At 42.0% G+C, this 24,602-nt stretch overlaps 2 protein-coding genes and 1 pseudogene across 2 annotated transcripts in view; 1 reads left to right on the top strand and 2 right to left on the bottom strand.

The window, feature by feature from the left end:
• Positions 1 to 276, bottom strand: part of LOC132864532 (cytochrome P450 7A1-like) — a 33,286-nt pseudogene extending 33,010 nt beyond the window's left edge.
• LOC132864475 (NLR family CARD domain-containing protein 3-like) overlaps positions 1 to 24,602 on the top strand; it is a 1,256,659-nt gene that overhangs the window by 937,044 nt on the left and 295,013 nt on the right. The window lies entirely within an intron of this gene.
• On the bottom strand, positions 96 to 8,524 carry LOC132864481 (cytochrome P450 7A1). Its single transcript, XM_060897902.1, has 7 exons — positions 8,445 to 8,524; positions 8,155 to 8,361; positions 5,924 to 6,164; positions 5,103 to 5,707; positions 3,317 to 3,447; positions 3,047 to 3,225; positions 96 to 872 (listed from the first exon to the last, which is right to left on the bottom strand). Exons 2-7 carry the CDS (start codon positions 8,235 to 8,237, stop codon positions 573 to 575), a joined length of 1,539 nt encoding a protein of 512 aa, XP_060753885.1. The 5' UTR covers positions 8,238 to 8,361; positions 8,445 to 8,524; the 3' UTR covers positions 96 to 572.

Genomic DNA, 24,602 nt, shown 5'->3' with positions numbered 1-24,602 from the left:
TAAAAAAAAGTTTCAAGACAAAAACAAGCATGTTATTCTATTAAAAAAAAGTTTTAATTGAATTTTCAAAACAACAATTGTGAAAATTATAGCCGACCAAAATTTTCACAAACAATTCTGCTTCGAATTTCTCATTATACACCATACAGTAGTGTTTTTTACTCAGTCTTTCATTATGTATAGAAACTCTTGGCTCAGCAAGCAGTAAAGATCACTGATACCAGCCAGCAGAGACACCTTACACAGCATTGAAGTGTCATCATGATCATTTATCATCATTACAAAAAGAAATGCTTGAAATCAGCACAATATTAATTTATAACTTATATTTCATTGCTCTCTCAGTGGAATGTTAATAAGGACATGGTGAGGATCACTTCATCTGCGAGAATCTTTAATACTGGTTTGGCCACAAAAACATGTTGAATGTTTTGAACTTATGATATTTCTAATATTGTACACGTTACACATTTAACTATTAAAAACAACAGTTTGCCAGTGACGGCATCTCCTCATGTGTAAGAAAAATAATATACACTATTTACAATAAATATGAACAGAACGTTAAGCTCCTATTGCTTTTTGAGGCGGTATTTAAAGTCGACATCATACGTGGGCTGTAAAATACCGAGGCCTGCACGTGACTGATCCAGAGGAGGAACTTTTACTTCAGAATCCAGAAGCTCCATGTCAAAGTAGGACAGCATCAGAGACAGGAACTGTTTAATCTCATGAACAGCGAAAAATCTTCCAGGACATTTGGTGACTCCGGAGCCGAAAGGCATGTAGTAATACCGCAGTCTACGTCCTCCTCGGTAAAAACACGTCTTTTCCTGTCCGTTTTCATCCAAGTATCTGTCGTACTTGTACATCTGCAAGGGAAGAAGAGTAACATCAGTTAAACATTACATGGATGTGGTATCCATGTATCTCAATTAAGTGTAGCTTGGGTGTGAACAATAAAATGATAGAAACATTAACAAACGTGTTACTGTCAGGACTGGCATAAAAAAGCACTTGTAAATTTGCATCCATCCATTATCCGTAATCGCTTATCCTGTACAGGGTCATGGGTGAACTGGAGCCTATCCCAGCTGACTATGGGCAAGAGGCGGGGTACACCTTGGACAAGACACCAGATCATCATAGGGCTGACACATAGAGGCAAACAACCATTCACATTCGCATTCACACCTATGGTCAATTTAGAGCCACCAATTACAGTGGTGCTTGAAAGTTTGTGAACCCTTTAGAATTTTCTATATTTCTGCATAAATATGACCTAAAACATCATCAGATTTTCACACAAGTCCTAAAAGTAGATAAAGAGAACCCAGTTAAACAAATGAGACAAAATATTAGACTTGGTGATTTATTTATTGAGGAAAATGATCCAATATTACATATCTGTGAGTGGCAAAAGTATGTGAACCTCAAGGATTAGCAGTTAATTTGAAGGTGAAATTAGAGTCAGGTGTTTTCAATCAGTGGGATGACAATCAGGTGTGAGTGGGCACCCTGTTTTATTTAAAGAACAGGGATCTATCAAAGTCTGATCTTCACAACACATGTTTGTGGAAGTGTATCATGGCACGAACAAAGGAGATTTCTGAGGACCTCAGAAAAAGTGCTGTTGATGCTCATCAGGCTGGAAAAGGTTACAAAACCGTCTCTAAAGAGTTTGGACTCCACCAATCCACAGTCAGACAGATTGTGTACAAATGGACGAATTCAAGACCATTGTTACCCTCTCCAGGAGTGGTCGAGCAATAAAGATCACTCCAAGAGCAAGGTGTGTAATAGTCAGCAAGGTCACAAAGGACCACAGGGTAACTTCTAAGCAACTGAAGGCCTCTCTCACATTGGTTAATGTTAATGTTCATGAGTCCACCATCAGGAGAACACTGAACAACAATGGTGTGCATGGCAGGGTTGCAAGGAGAAAGCCACTGCTCTCCAAAAAGAACACTGCTGCTCATCTGCAGTTTGCTAAAGATCATGTGGACAAGCCAGAAGGCTATTGGAAAAAATGTTTTGTGGACGGATGAGACCAAAATAGAACTTTTTGGTTTAAATGAGAAGCGCTATGTTTGGAGAAAGGAAAATACTGCATTCCAGCATAAGAACCTTATCCCATCTGTGAAACATGGTGGTGGCAGTATCATGGTTTGGGCCTGTTTTGCTGCATCTGGGCCAGGACGGCTTGCCATCATTGATGGAACAATGAATTCTGAATTATACCAGCGAATTCTAAAGGAAAATGTCAGGACATCTGTCCATGAACTGAATCTCAAGAGAAGGTGGGTCATGCAGCAAGACAACGACCCTAAGCACACAAGTCATTCTACCAAAGAATGATTAAAGAAGAATAAAGTTAATGTTTTGCAATGGCCAAGTCAAAGTCCTGACCTTAATCCAATTGGAATGTTGTGGAAGGACCTGAAGCGAGCAGTTCATGTGAGGAAACCCACCAACATCCCAGAGTTGAAGCTGTTCTGTACAGAGGAACGGGCTAAAATTCCTCCAAGCCGGTGTGCAGGACTGATCAACAGTTACCGGAAACGTTTCGTTGCAGTTATTGCTGCACAAGGGGGTCACACCAGATACTGAAAGCAAATGTTCACATACTTTTTCCACTCACAGATATGTAATATTGGATCATTTTCCTCAATAAATAAATGACCAAGTATTATATTTTTTCTCATTTGTTTAACTGGGTTCTCTTTATATATTTTTAGGACTTGTGTGAAAATCTGATGATGTTTTAGGTCATATTTATGCAGAAATATAGAACATTCTAAAGGGTTCACAAACTTTCAAGCACCCCTGTAACCTAACCTGCATGTCTTTGGGGGAAACCAGAGCACCCAGAGGAAACCCACACAGACACGGGGAGAACATGCAAACTCCACACAGAAAGGCCCCTGTTGGCCACTGGGCTTGAATCCAGAACCTTCTTGCTGTGAGGCGACAGTGCTAACCACTACACTACCATGCTGCCACTCGTAAATTTGCAAAGTGCAATACCAGGTCACTCTGCACCCACCAGAGGATCTTCGTAGATCTCAGGATCGAAATGGAGCATCTGTGGATACAGTGCTATTAGATCATCTTTACGGATCTGGTACGATTCGTTGTTGTCCAGCTGGAGCAAGAAATCTCCTTTAGCCACCCTTACATTCAGAGAGGCACTGGACAGCCTCATCGCTTCCTTTACTACACTGTCTGTGGTTGAAGAGAACATAAGGAGATTATTACACACTTGTCTACACAATATGATGTAGAATTTTTTGAAAAAATTAATTAAGGATGGTACCGAGAACTGGCATGTTATCCAACTGTTCCCTGGTTAGGATGAGTTGAGGATCTTTAGGATCGACTTTCTGGTTTGAACTCTCAAACATGTGCTTCACTTCCTCAGTAGCTGCCTTCATTGCTGCTGGACATCTTTAAAAAAAATAGACAGTTTTAGAGTTGGTAAAGAAATTGAACAGAATCGACACCAAGTGTTTAGCTGTAGGTCAAGGCGTGCTGTACTGATCAAGTTTCTCAGATGAAAGAGTGAAGGAACATTGTCAACATCATGCAACAAGAGTTCCTTTCTTTACTCTGACCAGAATATAAAAAAAAAATCGTCCATATGCTAAGGGACACCTTGAATTGTTGGATTCTATCTATACTACTAAAGAAAGGCTGTCTGTCTCTCTGTTCACCTATGCAAATCAACACAGCCGGACACACTCCATACTTCGCTCATGGATTGGTGACACCCCAGAGGGGCCCAAGACAACATTTTTGATTTTCCAAAACATGGTCTTAGTGCTAATCCAACACACTATTCATTTCCTATAGGCTACATGCTCATGCTAACACACTGCATGCAGCCTTGGTGCGGAATCCCCTCCCCCACTTGCCTGAGAGTTTTGATTGTACAGGACCTCGCAATCGGTGCTCTTCACTGAAGACTTCTGCTAGGACCAAGTCTACAATACGTTAGGTTGACGTGGGGTGGCCTTGGGCTGAGGTGCCCTTGAGCAAGGTACCGAACCCCTGACTGCTCCCCGGGCACTCTGGTATGGCTGCCCACTGCTCTGGGTGTGTGTGTTCACTACTTCAGATGGGTAAAATGCAGAGGATGAATTTCACTGTGCTTGAAGTGTGCATGTGACAAATAAAGGTTTCTTCTTTCTTCTACATTACTGAGAAGATACGGGGAGCAATTTAGCCCTTGTGAAGAGCACCATTCAGAGGAACTCAGGTTCACAGGCAATAACTACTAGTGTAGAACTATTAAGGGTGCCTCTAAACAGGAAAGTCATATGATTCTTCTTCTTCTGCCACAGTGGATCTGTTCCACATATTTGATTTGGTGTAGGTTTTACACCAGATGCACTTCCTGACGCCACCCTCCCCAGTCTATCTGGGCTTGGGACCAGCATTAAGTATGCACTTGCTTGTGCAACACCAATGGCTGGGTGTTTTACCTAACCTGCATGTCTTTGGACTGTGGGGGAAACCAGAGCACCCAGAGGAAACCCATGCAAACACTGGGAGAACATGCAAACTCCACACAGAAAGGCCCCATCAGCTGTGAGGTTTGAACCCGGAACCTTTTTGCTGTGAGGTGACAATGATAACCACTACACCAGGAAAGTCATATTATCAAGAAGGACTGAGTCCATGAACGTGACAGCTGCAGGCAGAAAACAAGTTTCATATCAACATTGTAACATGCAACCATACGAGTGATGATGTATTTGTGCTATTTGGGATACCACTAAATGATTAATGCCATAGATGAGACCTTCACTGAATAACCAGGTACAGTCGAGACCTTTGCCAAGTTCCATCAATTAACCTTGACCGCTGCTAGCAGTTATCTACTCTGCTTAGAGATAACGGAAAGGTATCCCGTAACTGACGATCTCAAGGATGCCATTTGATAAAACCTGAATGAGACCTTCCTCTGTAGACCTTCACAACTACAGTAAAGATCACTTCCAAGAGCCATAAAATGTTGTTTCCATGACTTCAAATAACTCTGACTGCTATCAGTAGTGTCTGCTGTGCTTGGAGGAAATAAGCTCATGCAGGAATGTTACCTGATCAGGTAAAAGAGACTCCAGAAAGTTGCTGGTAAGGTGTTGGCTTGTGAGGCCCACAGGATAGCAACATGAGTCCTGGCTTTGCTCAGCTCGTTGAAGGTTGATAATGAGTCATTGAGCTGCATTCGCAGCAATATGAGGTCAGAAATCTTGGTGCGCTTGCTGAGGTTCTCGTGCAGCATGGTTTTGGCAAGGTTCTCTCGTGCACTGTGGCCACTCTTGAATACGTGGATGGGGAGGCCTGCGACGAGCGCAGGGAAAATCTTGTCGAACTCCTTGAAGTTCTCGAGAGCACTGAGGACGAGGGCTTTCTGGGCTTGTTGACGTGCAGCAGTCTTGTCTCCATCCAGCTCCTTTCCGAACAGCGTGAGGTAGCCAGACTCAAACATCACTTTGTAGCAGAAAGCGAAGATTCCATCCACTTCCCATTCAGAGCTGCTGGATTTAAGCATGTTGGACTGCAGCATGACACTTTGCAGGTTCTCCATCATGGTTTCAATGAGAGAAGGAAGTGCATCGCCTTGCAACGTCTTCAGAAAGGTCTGGTGAAGGTTCTCGGTTGTGTAGCCATGACTCGGGTCCATACTTTCATGACCAAATGCCTGCAGGAACAGATCGTCAGATCAGATGCAGATGTTTGCACAAGACTGGTCCTATATTCTTGTCTACATTTTGCAAGTAGAATGTCATGTATGTCTAAGGCAAATGATGCCATGAAACCTGATTTATTAAACATTATTTTGTTATGTCTGAACATGACCATTCTGTATTTGTGCCACTCAGTTAGTCTTCCTTCGCATGGGACTTTTTTTTTTTACCTTGACAGATGCTGCAAAGTGAAATTTTTTCCAGTCTAGATGCCTCCCTTGACGGATAACAGTGTGGTAAGAGAATGGGTCACAGAGGAAGTGAACATACTGGCCGGCGATCTTACATGTGAAAATGTGACCATATTTTTTCTGTCTGCCACGGAGGAATTCCAGTGGGTTGGCGCCAAACTGAAGCGCACAACCCATGTAGGGGATCCAGCCATTTTCTACTGGAGGTTCACCTGGCTGTCTGAAACACACACAACAAACTGAAATGAGCTAATAACTCAGCTTTTAGTGGCCAAATCGGTAAATGATTGGTGAAATGGATTGCATTTAACTAAATATGTTTCTTTACCTACAACAGAAATAATGAAGTCATTCTGAAATATTGCATCACCATTACAGTATCAGGTACAGGACTACACACTTTCCATGATGCCATTGTACAGGTTTTGCAATTTTGCAACAGGAACTCAAGCACATTTCAGTCCCAATCTAATTGAAGATCACCCGCTTAAATTCAAAATGCAAGATTATACTCGCCGGCTACTTTATTAGGAACACCCCTACATCCACCTGCTGGGTGGTGCAGTTCTCTAACCAGCCAATCCCTTGACAAAATCATACAGATACAAATCAAGAGCTTCAGTTCATGTTCACAATGTTCAAGCATCAGAATGGGAAAAATTGTGATCTCACAGTGAAGTTTGACTTTCTTTCACTGTGGTATGGGTGTTGGTTTGATCCAGATGGACTGGTTTGAGTATTTCAGAAACTGCTGATTTCCTGGGGTTTTCACACACAACAGTATCTGGAGTTTACACAGAATGGTGCAGAAAACAAAAAAGATCGAGTGAGTGAGTGAGTGAGCGACAGTTCTGTGGGTGGAAACAAACGCCTTGTTGATGAGAGGTCAGAGGAAAATGAACAGATTGGTTTGAGTAATTTGGGGTTTTTTTTGGCCAGGAAGGATATAGTCTCATCTCATCTCATCTCATTATCTCTAGCCGCTTTATCCTTCTACAGGGTCGCAGGCAAGCTGGAGCCTATCCCAGCTGACTACGGGCGAAAGGCGGGGTACACCCTGGACAAGTCGCCAGGTCATCACAGGGCTGACACATAGACACAGACAACCATTCACACTCACATTCACACCTACAGTCAATTTAGAGTCACCAGTTAACCTAACCTGCATGTCTTTGGACTGTGGGGGAAACCGGAGCACCCGGAGGAAACCCACGCGGACACGGGGAGAACATGCAAACTCCACACAGAAAGGCCCTCGCCGGACCCGGGGTTCGAACCCAGGACCTTCTTGCTGTGAGGCGACAGCGCTAACCACTACACCACCGTGCCGCCCCAGGAAGGATATAGTAACTCATATAATCACTCTTTACAACCGTGGAAATTTATTTCAGGATCCGTAAGTGATAAAATTTTAAATCTGATGTGTCAGTCAGAAATACTCAAATTCTAAGCCACTGCTTCTTTTTTTTAAATTATGATATATTTGGGCAAACAGGATGCAGCAAAAATCATTCAATCAAGAACATGCCTCATAACATAAGATTTCTGCTGTGGGGGAATTTTGTTTTTGATGCTTATTTATGACATCTGCATTATTGAGTCAATCCAAGAACATCTTTAGGTTTCCAAACATTATTTTTCCAACCACAAATTAAAATATATGCCAGTAAATAAAGCAACATCATCTCCAGAAGACCTGGATTTTAAAGATGCTCCAAAAAACATCACCCAGTTTCCTTATAAAGCTGCAGAAAGTGTGCATGAGACGACAGATGCAGCTTTAAAAAGTGAAGACAGGACTGTATTTGTCACACCAAATATTGACTTTGTTTAGTTTCCTGTTCACTGCTCTTTGTAATTTTTTTTTTTAATTTTATGTAGAAATTGTTGAGTACTTAATTTTTGTTTTACAGCATTTCTCTGCATGTATCTGAGACTTTTCCACTGTGATTAAAAAAAATCTAATCCCTAATCCAGGCTTCCAACATGGAACACTGAAATTATAAAAACACAAATTCAGTTTCATCAGTTTAGGAAGTGAGAATCCTCACAGCTTGAATTACAAATGAAGCATTTCCTTAAATTCAGATTGCATCACTCAGCTACCATAAATGTTATGCAAACCCAACTTGCAGCATTATCATCAGTGTATTGAGGACACAATGTTAAATATCTCCAATCTTAGATGACGTGAATTAATATTTATTTACCTCCTGCGGATTCCCAGAATGAGCCACAGGCAGCAGCAGAGTCCCACAACAACGGCCCAGATGAGAGCAACACTTATGACCATGTCTGCAGCTGTGGAATGAATCTCAGAGCTACAGATTTAGTTGGCTGGGTGGATCCAGTCTGCACACACTCCCTCCTGCTTTTATACACTCCAGTGTGAACCGCACAGTTTGACGTAACCTTTGCTGTATGCAAGAAACCGATCATGGGCTGGGAAAAAAAATACAATCTACACATTTTTTCAGGTCTCTAGGAAACCGATACATACCATTGGGAAATTAGTGTGTGGCCTTGAACAGAGTCCATGGACACCTCCACCTGAGGGTGAGCAGCCTGCCATTTGGTAACACTACTGAGTTGAGAAACGGCTTCTACACTCATAAAATATCCAAAGAGATAATTTTGGAAAGAAACATGGAATTCTTTAATTAAGAGAAGAATAAATGAGTAGACCTTTAGCAAAAACAGTACATGATTTTCATGGTTTTAATAAATAAATCTCATCTCATCTCATCTCATTATCTGTAGCTGCTTTATCCTGTTCTACAGGTTCGCAGGCAAGCTGGAGCCTATCCCAGCTGACTACGGGCGAAAGGCACGGTTGAATAAGCTGTCCTGGTTTTCTCAGGCACTCTGAACACAGAGTATGAATCATTCAGACCAGAGAGAGGGAAGAAAGTGTATAGTGACAATAAAGGCATTCTGTTCCATTCTAAAACCAGTCACGTCATGGAGGAACCTGTTGCCAGGACTGTCCAAGTTTGTTCAAAGCTTCATTCAGGCTCCACTGAAGAAAAAACTGTCATGTTTCACCAATGAAAGTTTGGTACATAATAATAGTTTGCCTGCGTGTTGGAGCCACTCACCGAACACATTTTTATTAAAATCTACAGACCCCTAAAGTGGAGTGGGCCCCTAAGAGTCCATATCCAGCTGGAACTCACAACACCCCAAAGTAGTTATCCTGATAAATAATGATAATTTCTAATAAAATGAGGTCTATGGTTGGAAAGTTATTCAATTAAAAAAAAAGCCAATAAATTCAATTAATATGCAGAATACAGTATTATTGTATGCATTTATTTAAATAATGTGCCTAATTTTTTAAAAATTGTAAAATATTTCTGTACTGATGCATCCTGGATTATTATTATTATTATTATTATTATTTATTTTTTTAATTAATTAATTTATTTTTTATTTTTTATTATTTATAGACATACGGTTAGGTTAATATGGGACGGCCTTGGGCTGAGGTGCCCTTGAGCGCGGCACCGAACTCCCAACTGCTCCCCGGGCGCTGTTAGCATGGCTGCCCACTGCTCTGGGTGTGTGTGTGTGGTCATTGCTTGTGTGTGTGTGTGTGTGTGTGTGTCTTCACTGCTTCAGATGGATTAAATGCAGAGAGGAATTTCACAAGTGTGTGATGAATAAAGCTGTGCTTTCTTTCTTTCTATTATTCATGTACATTTTTTGAGAGTCCCTGCTCGACAGTGGCGGCATGGTGGTGTAGTGGTTAGCACTGTCACCTCACAGCAAGAAGGCTCTGGGTTCGAGCCCCGTGGCCGGCGAGGGCCTTTCTGTGCGGAGTTTGCATGTTCTCCCCGTGTCCGCGTGGGTTTCCTCCAGGTGCTCCAGTTTCCCCCACAGTCCAAAGACATGCAGGTTAGGTTAACTGGTGGCTCTAAATTGAGCGTAGGTGTGAATGTGAGTGTGAATGTGTCATTAGCCCTGCGATTATCTGCTGACTTGTCCAGGCTGTACCCTGCCTCTTGCCTGCAACCCTGCACAGGATAAGAAATTAGAGAAAATGGATCTGATCTACAGTGAGGTACAACCCCGATTCCAAAAAAGTTGGGACAAAGTACAAATTGTAAATAAAAACGGAATGCAATAATTTACAAATCTCAGAAACTGATATTGTATTCACAATAGAACATAGACAACATATCAAATGTCGAAAGTGAGACATTTTGAAATTTCATGCCAAATATTGGCTCATTTGAAATTTCATGACAGCAACACATGTCAAAAAAGTTGGGACGGGGCAATAAGAGGCTGGAAAAGTTAAAGGGACAAAAAAGGAACAGCTGGAGGACCAAATTGCAACTCATTAGGTCAATTGGCAATAGGTCATTAACATGACTGGGTATAAAAAGAGCATCTTGGAGTGGCAGCGGCTCTCAGAAGTAAAGATGGGGAGAGGATCACCAATCCCCCTAATTCTGTGCCGACAAATAGTGGAGCAATATCAGAAAGGAGTTCGACAGTGTAAAATTGCAAAGAGTTTGAACATATCATCATCTACAGTGCATAATATCATCAAAAGATTCAGAGAATCTGGAAGAATCTCTGTGCGTGAGGGTCAAGGCCGGAAAACCATACTGGGTGCCCGTGATCTTCGGGCCCTTAGATGGCACTGCATCACATACAGGCATGCTTCTGTATTGGAAATCACAAAATTGGCTCAGGAATATTTCCAGAGAACATTATCTGTGAACACAATTCACCGTGCCATCCGCCGTTGCCAGCTAAAACTCTATAGTTCAAAGAAGAAGCCGTATCTAAACATGATCCAGAAGCGCAGATGTCTTCTCTGGGCCAAGGCTCATTTAAAATGGACTGTGGCAAAGTGGAAAACTGTTCTGTGGTCAGATGGATCAAAATTTGAAGTTCTTTATGGAAATCAGGGACGCCGTGTCATTCGGACTAAAGAGGAGAAGGACGACCCGAGTTGTTATCAGCGCTCAGTTCAGAAGCCTGCATCTCTGATGGTATGGGGTTGCATTAGTGCGTGTGGTATGGGCAGCTTACACATCTGGAAAGACCCCATCAATGCTGAAAGGTATATCCAGGTTCTCGAGCAACATACGCTCCCATTCAGACGACGTCTCTTTCAGGGAAGACCTTGCATTTTCCAACATGACAATGCCAAACCACATCTATGTTCTATTCTGAATAAAATATGGAATTTTGAAACTTCCACATCATTGCATTCCGTTTTTATTTACAATTTGTACTTTGTCCCAACTTTTTTGGAATTGGGGTTGTACACGAAGTGCTGACCACCTAGATAAGAAAGGTCTTGTGCCAAATTGATCCATGAAAGAATAACACTGAGTGTAATATTCTGTTGAAGTATCACCACTCAGCAAACAGCCAAGGAAACAAACCCATTTTTGGAGGGTTAGCACCATTTGATTTACACAACATGCCTACAGCTTTAAAGGTGCACATTGCTTTTTTTTTTTTTATTGTGGCACAAACAATAATTCAGATGAAAAAACATAAACCTGGAGTGTGCATAAGTACCCCCCCCCCCTCAAAAAAAAGTCAGTACTTTGTAGAGCCACCTTTTGCTGCAATTACAGCTGCAACTCTCTTGTGGTATGTCTCCATTAGCTTAGCACATCTAACCACTGGGATTTTTGCCCATTCCTCAAGGCAAAACTGCTCCAACTCCTTCAAGTTACAGTGGTGCTTGAAAGTTTGTGAACCCTTTAGAATTTTCTATATTTCTGCATAAATATGACCTAAAGCATCATCAGATTTTCACACAAGTCCTAAAAGTAGATAGAGAACCCAGTTAAACAAATGAGACAAAAATATTATACTTGGTCATTTATTTATTGAGGAAAATGATCCAATATTACATATCTGTGAGTGGCAAAAGTATGTGAACCTCTAGGATTAGCAGTTAATTTGAAGGTGAAATTAGATCTCAGGTGTTTTCAATCAATGGGATGACAATCAGGTGTGAGTGGGCACCCTGTTTTATTTAAAGAACAGGGATCTATCAAAGTCTGATCTTCACAACACATGTTTGTGGAAGTGTATCATGGCACGAACAAAGGAGATTTCTGAGGACCTCAGAAAAAGCATTGTTGATGCTCATCAGGCTGGAAAAGGCTACAAAACCATCTCTAAAGAGTTTGGACTCCACCAATCTACAGTCAGACAGACTGTGTACAAATGGAGGAAATTCAAGACCATTGTTAGCCTCCCCAGGAGTGGTCGACCAACAAAGATCACTCCAAGAGCAAGGCATGTAATAGTCACCATGGTCACAAAGGACCCCAGGATAACTTCTAAGCAACTGAAGGTCTCTCTCACATTGGCTAATGTTAATGTTCATGAGTCCACCATCAGGATAACACTGAACAACAATGTTGTGCATGGCAGGGTTGCAAGGAGAAAGCCACTGCTCTCCAAAACGAGATTGCTGCTCGTCTGCAGTTTGCTAAAGATCACATGGACAAGCCAGAAGGCTATTGGAAAATGTTTTGTGGATGGATGAGACCAAAATAGAACTCTTTGGTTTAAATGAGAAGCGTTATGTTTGGAGAAAGGAAAACACTGCATTCCAGCATAAGAACCTTATCCCATCTGTGAAACATGGTGGTGGTAGTATCATGGTTTGGGCCTGTTTTGCTGCATCTGGGCCAGGACAGTTTGCCATCATTGATGGAACAATGAATTCTGAATTATACCAGTGAATTCTAAAGGAAAATGTCAGGACATCTGTCCATGAACTGAATCTCAAGAGAAGGTGGGTCATACAGCAAGACAACGACCCTAAGCATGCAAGTCGTTCTACCAAAGAATGGTTAAGAAGAATAAAGTTAATGTTTTGGAATGGCCAAGTCAAAGTCCTGACCTTAATCCAATTGAAATGTTGTGGAAGGACCTGAAGCGAGCAGTTCATGTGAGGAAACCCACCAACATCCCAGAGTTGGAGCTGTTCTGTACGGAGGAACGGGCTAAAATTCCTCCAAGCTGGTGTGCAGGACTGATCAACAGTTACCAGAAATGTTTAGTTGCAGTTATTGCTGCACAAGGGGGTCACACCAGATACTGAAAGCAAATGTTCACATACTTTTTCCACTCACAGATATGTAATATTGGATCATTTTCCTCAATAAATAAATGACCAAGTATAATATTTTTGTCTCATTTGCTTAACTGGGTTCTCTTTATCTACTTTTAGGACTTGTGTGAAAATCTGATTATGTTTTAGGTCATATTTCTGCAGAAATATAGAAAATTCTAAAGGGTTCACAAACTTTCAAGCACCACTGTAGATGGGTTGCGTTGGTGTACAGCAATCTTCAAGTTATGCCACAGATTCCCAGTTGGATTGAGGTCTGGGCTTTGACTCGGCCATTCCAAAACATTCAAATGTTTCCCTTTAAACCACTCCAGTGTAGCTTTAGCAGTATGTTTAGGGTCATTGTCCTGCTGGAACATGAACCTGCATCCCAGTCTCAAACCTCTGGCCGACTCAAACAGGTTTTCCTTCAGAATTGCCCTGTATTTAGTGCCATCCATCTTTCCTTAAGTCCTGACCAGCTTTCTTGTCCTTGCAGATGAAAAACATCCCCACAGCACGATGCTGCCACCACCATGCTTCACTGTAGGAATGGTGTTCTCAGGGTGTTGGGTTTGTGCCACACATGGTGTTTCCCATGATGGCCAAAAATATCAATTTTAGTTTCATTTGACCAGAGAATCTTCTTCCATGTGTTTGGGGAGTCTGCCACATGCTGTTGGGCAAACACCAAATGTGATTTTTTAAGCAATGGCTTTTTTTTTCTGGTCACTCTTCCATAAAGCCCCGCCCACTCTGTGGAGTGTACAGCTTAAAGTGGTCCTATGGACAGATACTCCCATCTCCACTGTGGATCTTTGCAGCTCCTTCAGTGTTATCTTTGGTGTCTTTGTTGCATCTCTGATTAATGCCATCCTTGCCTGGTCTGTGAGTTTTGGTGGGCGGGGCCTTCTCTTGTCAGGTTTGTAGTGGTGTCATATTCTTTCCATTTTGCTATAATGGATTTAATGGAGCTCCGTGGGATATTCAAAGTTTGGGATATTTTTTATAACCCAACCCTGATCTATACTTCTCCACAACTTTGTCTCTGAACTGTTTGGAGGCTCCTTGGTTTTCATGTTGCTTGCTTAGTAGTGTTGCAGAGTCAGGGTCCTTCCAGAACAGGTTGATTTAAACAGACATCATGTGACAGATCATGTGACACTTTGATTGCACACAGGTGGATCTTAATCAACTACAACCCCGATTCCAAAAAAGTTGGGACAAAGTACAAATTGTAAATAAAAACGGAATGCAATGATGTGGAAGTTTCAAAATTCCATGTTTTATTCAGAATAGAACATAGATGAGGGTGGCACGGTGGTGTAGTGGTTAGCGCTGTCGCCTCACAGCAAGAAGGTCCTGGGTTCGAGCCCCGGGGCCGGCGAGGGCCTTTCTGTGTGGAGTTTGCATGTTCTCCCCGTGTCCGCGTGGGTTTCCTCCGGGTGCTCCGGTTTCCCCCACAGTCCAAAGACATGCAGGTTAGGTTAACTCGTGACTCTAAATTGACCGTAGGTGTGAATGTGAGTGTGAATGGTTGTCTGTGTCTATGTGTCAGCCCTGTGATGACCTGGCGACTTGTCCAGGGTGAACCCCGCCTTTCGCCCGTAGTCAGCTGGGATAGGCTCCAGCTTGCCTGCGACCCTGTAGAAGGATAAAGCGGCTAGAGATGATGAGATGAGATGAGAACATAGATGACATATCAAATGTTTAAACTGAGAAAATGTATCATTTAAAGAGAAAAATTAGGTGATTTTAAATTTCATGAAAACAACACATCTCAAAAAAGTTGGGACAAGGCCATGTTTACCACTGTGAGACATCCCCTTTTCTCTTTACAACAGTCTGTAAACGCCTGGGGACTGAGGAGACAAGTTGCTCAAGTTTAGGGATAGGAATGTTAACCCATTCTTGTCTAATGTAGGATTCTAGTTGCTCAACTGTCTTAGGTCTTTTTTGTCGTATCTTCCGTTTTATGATGTGCCAAATGTTTTCTATGGGTGAAAGATCTGGACTGCAGGCTGGCCAGTTCAGTACCCGGACCCTTCTTCTACGTAGCCATGATGCTGTAATTGATGCAGTATGTGGTTTGGCATTGTCATTTTGGAAAATGCAAGGTCTTCCCTGAAAGAGACGTCGTCTGGATGGGAGCATATGTTGCTCTAGAACCTGGATATACCTTTCAGCATTGATGGTGTCTTTCCAGATGTGTAAGCTGCCCATGCCACATGCACTAATGCAACCCCATACCATCAGAGATGCAGGCTTCTGAACTGAGCGCTGATAACAACTTGGGTCGTCCTTCTCCTCTTTAGTCTGAATGACACGGCGTCCCTGATTTCCATAAAGAACTTCAAATTTTGATTTGTCTGACCACAGAACAGTTTTCCACTTTGCCACAGTCCATTTTAAATGAGCCTTGGCCCAGAGAAGACGTCTGCGCTTCTGGATCATGTTTAGATACGGCTTCTTCTTTGAACTATAGAGTTTTAGCAGGCAACGGCGGATGGCACGGTGAATTGTGTTCACAGATAATGTTCTCTGGAAATATTCCTGAGCCCATTTTGTGATTTCCAATACAGAAGCATGCCTGTATGTGATGCAGTGCCGTCTAAGGGCCCGAAGATCACGGGCACCCAGTATGGTTTTCCGGCCTTGACCCTTACGCACAGAGATTCTTCCAGATTCTCTGAATCTTTTGATGATATTATGCACTGTAGATGATGATATGTTCAAACTCTTTGCAATTTTACACTGTCGAACTCCTTTCTGATATTGCTCCACTATTTGTCAGCGCAGAATTAGGGGGATTGGTGATCCTCTTCCCATCTTTACTTCTGAGAGCCGCTGCCACTCCAAGATGCTCTTTTTATACCCAGTCATGTTAATGACCTATTGCCAATTGACCTAATGAGTTGCAATTTGGTCCTCCAGCTGTTCCTTTTTTGTCCCTTTAACTTTTCCAGCCTCTTATTGCCCCTGTCCCAACTTTTTTGACATGTGTTGCTGTCATGAAATTTCAAATGAGCCAATATTTGGCATGAAATTTCAAAATGTCTCACTTTCGACATTTGATATGTTGTCTATGTTCTATTGTGAATACAATATCAGTTTTTGAGATTTGTAAATTATTGCATTCCATTTTTATTTACAATTTGTACTTTGTCCCAACTTTTTTGGAATCGGGGTTGTAATTCTGTGACTTATGAAGTGAATTGGGCGGCACGGTGGTGTAGTGGTTAGCACTGTCGCCTCACAGCAAGAAGGTCCGGGTTCGAGCCCCGTGGCCGGCGAGGGCCTTTCTGTGTGGAGTTTGCATGTTCTCCCCGTGTCCGCGTGGGTTTCCTCCGGGTGCTCCGGTTTCCCCCACAGTCCAAAGACATGCAGGTTAGGTTAACTGGTGACTCTAAATTGAGCGTAGGTGTGAATGTGAGTGTGAATGGTTGTCTGTGTCTATGTGTCAGCCCTGTGATGACCTGGCGACTTGTCCAGGGTGTACCCCGCCTTTCACCCGTAGTCAGCTGGGATAGGATCCAGCTTGCCTGCAACCCTGTAGGACAGGATAAAGCGGCTAGAGATAATGAGATGAGATGAAAACATATGAGAAAATCTGACAGCTCATTTATTCCAGTTACTTTGCTGTTGGGAATTTACTGAAGTTCTGCACTGAAGCAACAATTAATAATAATAATAATTATTATTATTATTATTTTAACATGATTCATTGTGTCCACTGAGGTCTGATTTTATACACACACACACACACGCGCGCGCGCACACACATATGGTATTTTTACCCCTACAAAACAATTCTTTATATTTTTATGGTCATCCAGAACATGTTGCCTAAACCCTGGTACATTCTCCTTTTATAGAACTAATATAACAAAATAAATATTGACAGAAGGACTGGAAAATAAAAACGAACTGACCGGAGACTTTACACTGAGGTAGCCTTCACTCAGTTAAGGTCACATGAGGATAAAGGGTTACTGCGAGTTAGTGTCACTTCATTGCAAAACACGTGTTTCTGAACAAAGCATCTTTCTCAGAAATATATTTTGTTATACTTAATTCCAGTGTCATTAAGATAAAGGCCATGTCCAAACCAGCAGGCTTCAGTAGTATGTTTTTATTAAAAGTAATTTATTAATTTTATCATCATATGATGTAAAGCTTAAAAAGAATGAGTCACAAAGAATAGTGAGAAAAGGCAACATAAAACTAGTCAGTGGGAAAACAAAATAGTAAATTTGGTACTTTTGCCACATTTATGGTTAGCGGTGGGTAATTTATGGGACTTCTGAATAATTTATGGTTTGCCGTGAGTAATTTTTGGTACTTTTGCTATATTTAGGATTTGCAGTGGGTAACGTATTTTAATCAGTGTTACAGTGTTTTACATTAACATTTTCTTTGAATATTAATTGTGTTAGCATTAGCTGTAACAGTTATATGTTAACATTGTACATTAACTTTCATGTTTACCAGTATTTGTTGTGTCTATTCCAAAATTTTTGTACAAATAAACAGAAATTGCTCATAATTAATAAACTCAGATGCATCAGTTTTGTAGCATATCTGCAAGCTGTTCTTTGGAGCAATGTTTGATGCATGCTAACATTATTCTGTCTCATTTTCTTTCACTTCATTGTCATGAAGAAAAGTTGCTAAAATATTTAAGAGCATAACTTTGCATAAACTTAGCCTGCTAGCTAACTGCCTGGTAGCTAACACTACGTTCAGACTGCAACCTGAAACGACCCATATCCGATTTGTTGTGAAATCCGATTTTTTTGTTAGGCCGTTCACATTACCAATTATATGAGACTTGTATGCGATCTCCAATATGAACGGAAAACGACCCAAAAGTGTCCCGCATGCGCAAATTGACACGTAATAAGCACATCTACGTAATACGTAAACAAAAAAAAAAGCGCACTCTTCAAGTTTAATGATTTTCTTTTTTTGTTTGTTTGTTTGTTTAATTATCTGGTTAGTGTTAAAGTGTGAGGTCTCGTGTGTGTTTTTGTTTCTGAACTGAAATGAAAACGTGTAGCCTGGTAACGAGGGTTGACTCCTAAATGTCTCTCTAATTTCTATATAAGTGCACTACATGTTACTAGGAAGTAATGGATTTTTAAACTCTATATAGTGCACTCGAGCTTCAGTAGGCAGTCATTTGGGATGCGGCCGCTGTATTACCAAACTCTTAATTCAGGCTTAATAATTTTCACATATTTATTTTGTCATATTAATAAACTTTTTCTACATTTTTATAAATATTTATTTAGATTGTTTATAGCCAGCTGAATTCTGCAACTTCTCTCAGCGCTGGCTCAAGGTGCAGAAACACCAGTGCAGTTTGCTATGGAGATGAGGCGAGACCTGGCGATGTGGTACAGGATGGTTTAAGTTATAAATCAGTTATAGAAACTGTTTTATTTAATCAGGCTAACAGATCAACATCCAGGTCCCTACCAAATCCACCATTAGCTTGATCAATTCTATAAAAGTCTATTTAAATTCTGAGAACTGTACAAATATTGTTGTTTTCCACCAAAGAGGCGGGATTAGCCAACGCAGAATAGTGATGTTTGTCTCTTGTTGATGACGTGTAGGTCGCATGAATGCAACCTGTCCCAGACTGCAGTCGCATGTGAAAATATCAGATATGCATCGGATTTAGGACCACATATCCAAGCGGCCTGGGTCGCATGTGAAAAAATCGGATCTGTGTCGTTCAGATTGTCAATAACAAATCGGATACAGGTCGCATATGGGCAAAAAAATCGGATATGGGTCGTTTCAGGGTGCAGTCTGAACGTAGTCTAATTGGTTCACCTCTTCTTCTGTTTCTCTTGAACGCTTATGGAGCAGGTAACTTGTAACAAGCGTGACGCAGAAAATGTCTCAAAGAACAAAAATCTTCAAGCAAAAAAACCCTTTACTGATCCAGTATTGACAGTTACAGATTACAGTTGGTTGACTAGAATTTCAGTCCGAAAACTGTTACTCTGAACCTGATCGTCTTATTTTCAATAACACAGCACCCACATCCATGAGCTCTAAATGGAATTTACCCATACAACGTCAGACAGGGGGATATTTTATACAAGCAAAACAACTGATGCAGTGTGTGTGTGTGTGTGTGTTTGTTTTTTGAGGGGAGCTCTTAACTGCAACAGCGATTTACATAAGTATCAGGGTCAAACATTAATAAAAATGTTTAACAAATTACTAAATTAAAAGAAAAACAAAACCCAAACCTACACTGAACACCACCAGTCTCTTAAAACGGCTCCTACAGTTTGGTAAGTCAGTACGACATTCTGACTAAACACACAGTTCAATGTTTGTTTACTTCTCAAGGGAATTTGTACAGCCAGGAGAAAGATCCTTCAGCAAAATCCATTACAGGATCATGAAACTGTCTGAAAAAATTATGACTAAAACACTGACTAAAATTACAGTTAAATTAAAATGAGTTCCACTGACTAAATCTTGACTAAAATAAAATAAAAAGACTAAAATGTCACTATAATCAGCTACAATTTTCAGTAAGAGACTAAAACTAAATTTAAAATTCTTGTCAAAATTAACACTGATATGAAGGTTATATTTCTAACACAGTACATTATGGGTAATCATGATCCCAGACATCACAACACCACACCACATGATCACTGAAAAATAAAATAACTGCTATCAAGATGCCTTGTTAAAAGCATTTTGGGAAATTCTAGTTTTAAAATACAACCCTGATTACAAAAATGTTGGGACACTGTTTAAAATGTAATAACAGAATGCCATGATTTGAAAATCATTTTCAGCCTATATTCATTTGAGTACAATACAAAAGAAAAAAAGGATTCAATGTTCAAACTGATAAACTTTTTTTTTTTGTAAATATAAACTCATTCTGAATTTGATGCCTGCAACACATTCTAAAAAGCTGGGACAGGGGCATGTTCACCACTGTGTTACATCATCTTTTCTTTTAACAGCACTCAGTAAGGGTTTGGGAACTGAGGACACTGATTATGAAAGTTTTGATGGTGAAATTCTTTCCCCATTCTTGCTTGATATAAGACTTTATTTGCTCAACAGTTTGGAGTCTCTGTTGTTGTAGTTTTGCATTTCATAATGTGCTACCCATTTTCAATAGGAGGCAGGCAGGTAGGCCAGTTTAGCACCTGCACTCTTTTACTATGAAGCCATGCTGTTGTAACATGTGCAGAATGTGGCTTGCTGTTGTCTTGCTGGGACTTCTTTGCTCGCTTTGAGGCCAACAACAGCACCATGGCACAGAAGACCCCACCACCTCCCGGCGACCAGGTGTTGACGCTGTCCCCAGACAGCGTGAGGAGAGCTCTCAGGACGACAAATACATGAAAAGCCCCGGGTCCTGATAACATTCCTGGTCGTGTCCTGAGAGACTGTGCCAAGAAGCTCACAGATGTCTTTACAGACATCTTCAACATCTCGTTGAGCCAGGCTGTTGTCCCCACGTGCCTCAAAGCCACCACCATCATCCCGGTCCCAAAGGAGCCGTCTCCCTCCTGCTTCAATGACTACCGCCCTGTCGCACTCACTCCCATCCACATGAAATGCTTCGAGCGGCTAGTCATGCAGCATATCAAGTCTGCCCTCCCCCCCACCCTGGACCCTTTCCAGTTTGCATATCAGTCCAACCGTTCGACCGATGACGCCATCTCCACTGCCTTCCACTCAGCTCTCACCCACCTGGAGACAAAAGACTCGTATGTCAGAATGCTGTTCATAGACTTTAGCTCAGCATTCAACACAATCATTCCTCAGCAGCTCATTCATAAACTGGACCAGCTGGGACTCAACACCTCCCTGTGCAACTGGCTGCTGCACTTCCTGACGGGGAGACCACAGGCTGTACGGGTCGGCAGCAACTCCTCCAGCACCATCACATTGAACACGGGGGCCCCCCAAGGATGTGTGCTAAACCCCCTCCTCTTCACTCTGCTGACCCACAACTGCACACCAACATCCAACTCTTAATCAACTCTTGGCCTTTTCTCTTTGATTTTTAATAATATTATTATTATTGATTTCTTATTATTTTATTATTGTTGTTATTCTATTGTTTTGCTTTTTATTGTTTGTTTTTACTGTTCAGTGTCCTTGGGTACCTTGAAAGGTGCTTATAAATTAAATGTATTATTATTTATTATTAATCTCTTCATTAAGTTTGCGGATGACATGACTGTGGTGGGTCTCATCAACAATGGCGATGAGACAATCTACAGGAGTGAGGTGAGCTGCTTGGCCTTGTGGTGCAAGGACAACAATCTCTGCCTGAACATGGAGAAGACAAAGGAGATTGTTGTAGACTTTAGGAGAGTGCACACCCAGCATGCTCCACTATCTATCGATGGTTCTGCAGTGGAGAGGGTGAGCAGCACCAAGTTTCTGGGTGTGCACATCTCCGAAGACCTGTCCTGGAGCAACAACACTGCATCACTGGCCATAAAAGCCCAACAGCATCTGTACTTCCTCTGCAAACTGAGGAGAGCAAGAGCCCTGGCCCCTATCATGCACACATTCTACAGAGACACCATTGAGAACATCCTGACCAGCTGCATCACCATGTGGTATGGCGCCTGCACCATGTCCTGCTGCAAGACTCTGCAGCGCATCGTGAAAGCAGCTGAGAGGATCATTAGTGTCTCTCTCCCTTCTCTAATGTATATTTATAACTCCCGCCTCACCCGCAAAGCCATCAGGATTGCAGGTGACCCCACCCACCCATCTCACAGCCTCTTCAGTCTGCTGCTGTCGGGGAGGAGACTGCGAAGTCTCTGGGCCAAAACCAGCAGGCTCAAGGACAGTTTCTTTCACCAGGTGGTCAGGAGGCTCAACTCCCTCCCTGTTCTGCCCCTCCTCCCCCCTCTGGCTCCTGCCACAGATTCTGCTTGCACACCCCCCTGCCCCCCCTTCAGCATCTGACATGTCACCCTCACAGTTCCCCCCCAACACAAGTCAAGTAAAGTCAAGTCAAGTTTATTTGTATCGCGCTTTTAACAATAAACATTGTCGCAAAGCAACTTTACAGAATTTGAACGACTTAAAACATGAGCTAATTTAATCCCTAATCTATCCCCAGTGAGCAAGCCTGTGGCAATGGTGGCAAGGAAAAAATCCCTCAGACGACATGAGGAAGAAACCTCGAGAGGAACCAGACTCAAAAGGGAACCCATCCTCATTTGGGCAACAACAGACAGCATGACTATAACATTAACAGTTTTAACATGAAGACAGTTTCATTGATGTTGTAACTCTTCATTGATGGAAACTTGAGTGCAAAACTGTTCATGACACTGCAGTCCTAAAGTTAGCAGGTCAACTGTAGTCCTCAGCCATAAAAGCATTACTGTAAGAGTCCAGAGCGTCCTCCAGGTGTAACTTTCAACTGTCCTCATGGGGGCGTCCTCCACAGGAGCGATGCGATAAAACTCCGACCAGACACAGGGCACCAGGATGGATCAGGCAGGTCCGAGGGGCAGAAGAGGTCAGCATCTCGATCCCAGGACCGACATGTAACTCAGAGGGACAGATTGGGGGGGGGGAGAAAACACAGGTTGTTAGGTATGCCCTAAAAATGACACAAGTGCGAGTCTGTGTGGTAGGCTCGCAGACACATGCTTTTGTAAGGCTAAGGGTTGCACCTAGCATGGGACTTGTTCCCGTTCGTGCTCACCCTTTTGGGCTAACCTTAATTTTAGTTTTTGTTTTTTTCTTTATTATTGTTTATATTTTTGCAAATCTTAATTTATTATTGATGTAATTTTTTGTAAGTAGCCCAATAAAGTTGTTTAAAAAAAAAAGACGAGAGTCTTGACATTAGGCATAATACACAACAATTGGAATGTGTATATGGTTAAAAAATATCATGACCCTGCTCTGGCTGGATGCTTGATTGGGTGATGGGAGCACACTCCTCAGCAATGATGGGATGCAGATGGGACCCTTAGGGCTGGCCAAGACAATTCAGTTACATTTCACCGGGTCTGGGACATGTGACAGAATGTCTGACGGCCGATTCCCTGCAGGGTACGATAGCCAGTCAAGGTCTCCACCCTCTCCACCAAAAGATTTCCTGTTGACTCCATGTAACTCAGAGGGACAGATTTGGGGGGGAGGGGAGAGAGAGAGAGGGAAAGAAAACACAGGTTGTTAGGTATGCCCAGTGTCACCTGAATAAGTAGGAACAGTATACATATTGCACTGAGTACAAGCAGGGACTCCGGCAACTAACTATGACAGCATAACTTAAAGGGGAGAGCCAGAAGGTAACACAGGCATGAGGGAGCCCCGGGACATAAAGCAGCAGCCACTACACCATCAACAAACTCGAGTGAGCAAGCGAGTGGGGACTGACAGCATCCATACATCCCAGTTTACCAAAACACTCTGTCTGAGGATCCTCCAGATCTACACCTTTACCTCATAAACACCATTAACAAAAGGCTTGACTAAACAGATATGTTTTCAGCCGAGACTTAAATGCCAAGACTGTGTCTGATTCCCGAACACTACTTGGAAGGCTGTTCCATAACTGTGGGGCTTTGTAAGAAAAGGCTCTGCCCCCTGATGTAGCCTTCACTATACGAGGTACCAGCAGATAGCCTGCACCTTTTGATCTAAGTAGGCGTGGCGGGTCATAGAGGAGCAGAAGTTCACTCAGGGACTGTGGTGCGAGACCATTTAGTGCTTTAAAGGTCAATAGTAGTATTTTATAATGAATACGAAATTTGATTGAGAGCCAATGAAGTGTGGATAACACAGGGGTGATGGGGTCATATTTTCTAGTTCTAGTAAGGACTCTTGCTGCTGCATTTTGAACTAACTGGAGCTTGTTTATGCACTAATTGGAACATCCAGACAGTAAGGCATTACAATAATCCAACCTGGAGGTAACGAAAGCATGAACTAGTTTTTCCGCGTCATGTAGTGACATTAAATTTCTTATCTTAGCAATATTTCTGAGATGAAAGAAAGCTATCCGGGTAATGTTATCAATGTGAGTTTCGAATGAAAGACTGGGGTCAATAATCACTCCGAGGTCTTTTACTGCTGCACGTGAAGAAACAGAAAGGCCATCCAGAGTTACTGTGTAATCAGAAAACTTACTTCTAGCTGTATGTGGTCCTAGTACAAGTACTTCAGTCTTGTCAGAGTTAAGCAGAAGGAAGTTAATCAGCATCCAGTGTCTAATGTCCTTCACACATTCCTCAATTCTATTAAGCTGGTGTCTCTCATCAGGTTTTGCAGAAACATACAACTGTGTGTCATCAGCATAACAGTGGAAACTAATAATACAATGTTTACGAATAATATCACCCAGAGGTAACATATATGTGTCAGAAAACAGAATCCAGGGACACATGTCGGCCCGGGGGCATTTTGAGTTATTGACAGATTCAGAAAGTACAGTTTCTAAGCTTTCCAATGGTGCCTTCCATGTGGAGATCTGATAATATTTGAAGAATGTGTGGCCTTTTGAATGTGCATACCTCTTAAAAC

The sequence above is a fragment of the Neoarius graeffei genome, chromosome 17, assembly GCF_027579695.1.
Source record: "Neoarius graeffei isolate fNeoGra1 chromosome 17, fNeoGra1.pri, whole genome shotgun sequence".
In the NCBI taxonomy this organism is placed as follows: domain Eukaryota; kingdom Metazoa; phylum Chordata; class Actinopteri; order Siluriformes; family Ariidae; genus Neoarius; species Neoarius graeffei.
The sequence above is the reverse complement of the archived record's forward strand: the minus strand, read 5'-3'. Positions and strand labels throughout refer to the sequence as shown.

Excerpts from the sequence above, each read along its gene's own strand:
- LOC132864481 (XM_060897902.1), bottom strand. The coding sequence starts at position 8,237 with ATGGTCATAAGTGTTGCTCTCATCTGGGCCGTTGTTGTGGGACTCTGC. Across the intron at positions 3,226-3,316 it reads GGATAACATGCCAGTTCTCG|ACAGTGTAGTAAAGGAAGCG; the intron begins GTACCATCCTTA and ends CTTCAACCACAG. Across the intron at positions 873-3,046 it reads AGATCTACGAAGATCCTCTG|ATGTACAAGTACGACAGATA; the intron begins GTGGGTGCAGAG and ends CTTCCCTTGCAG.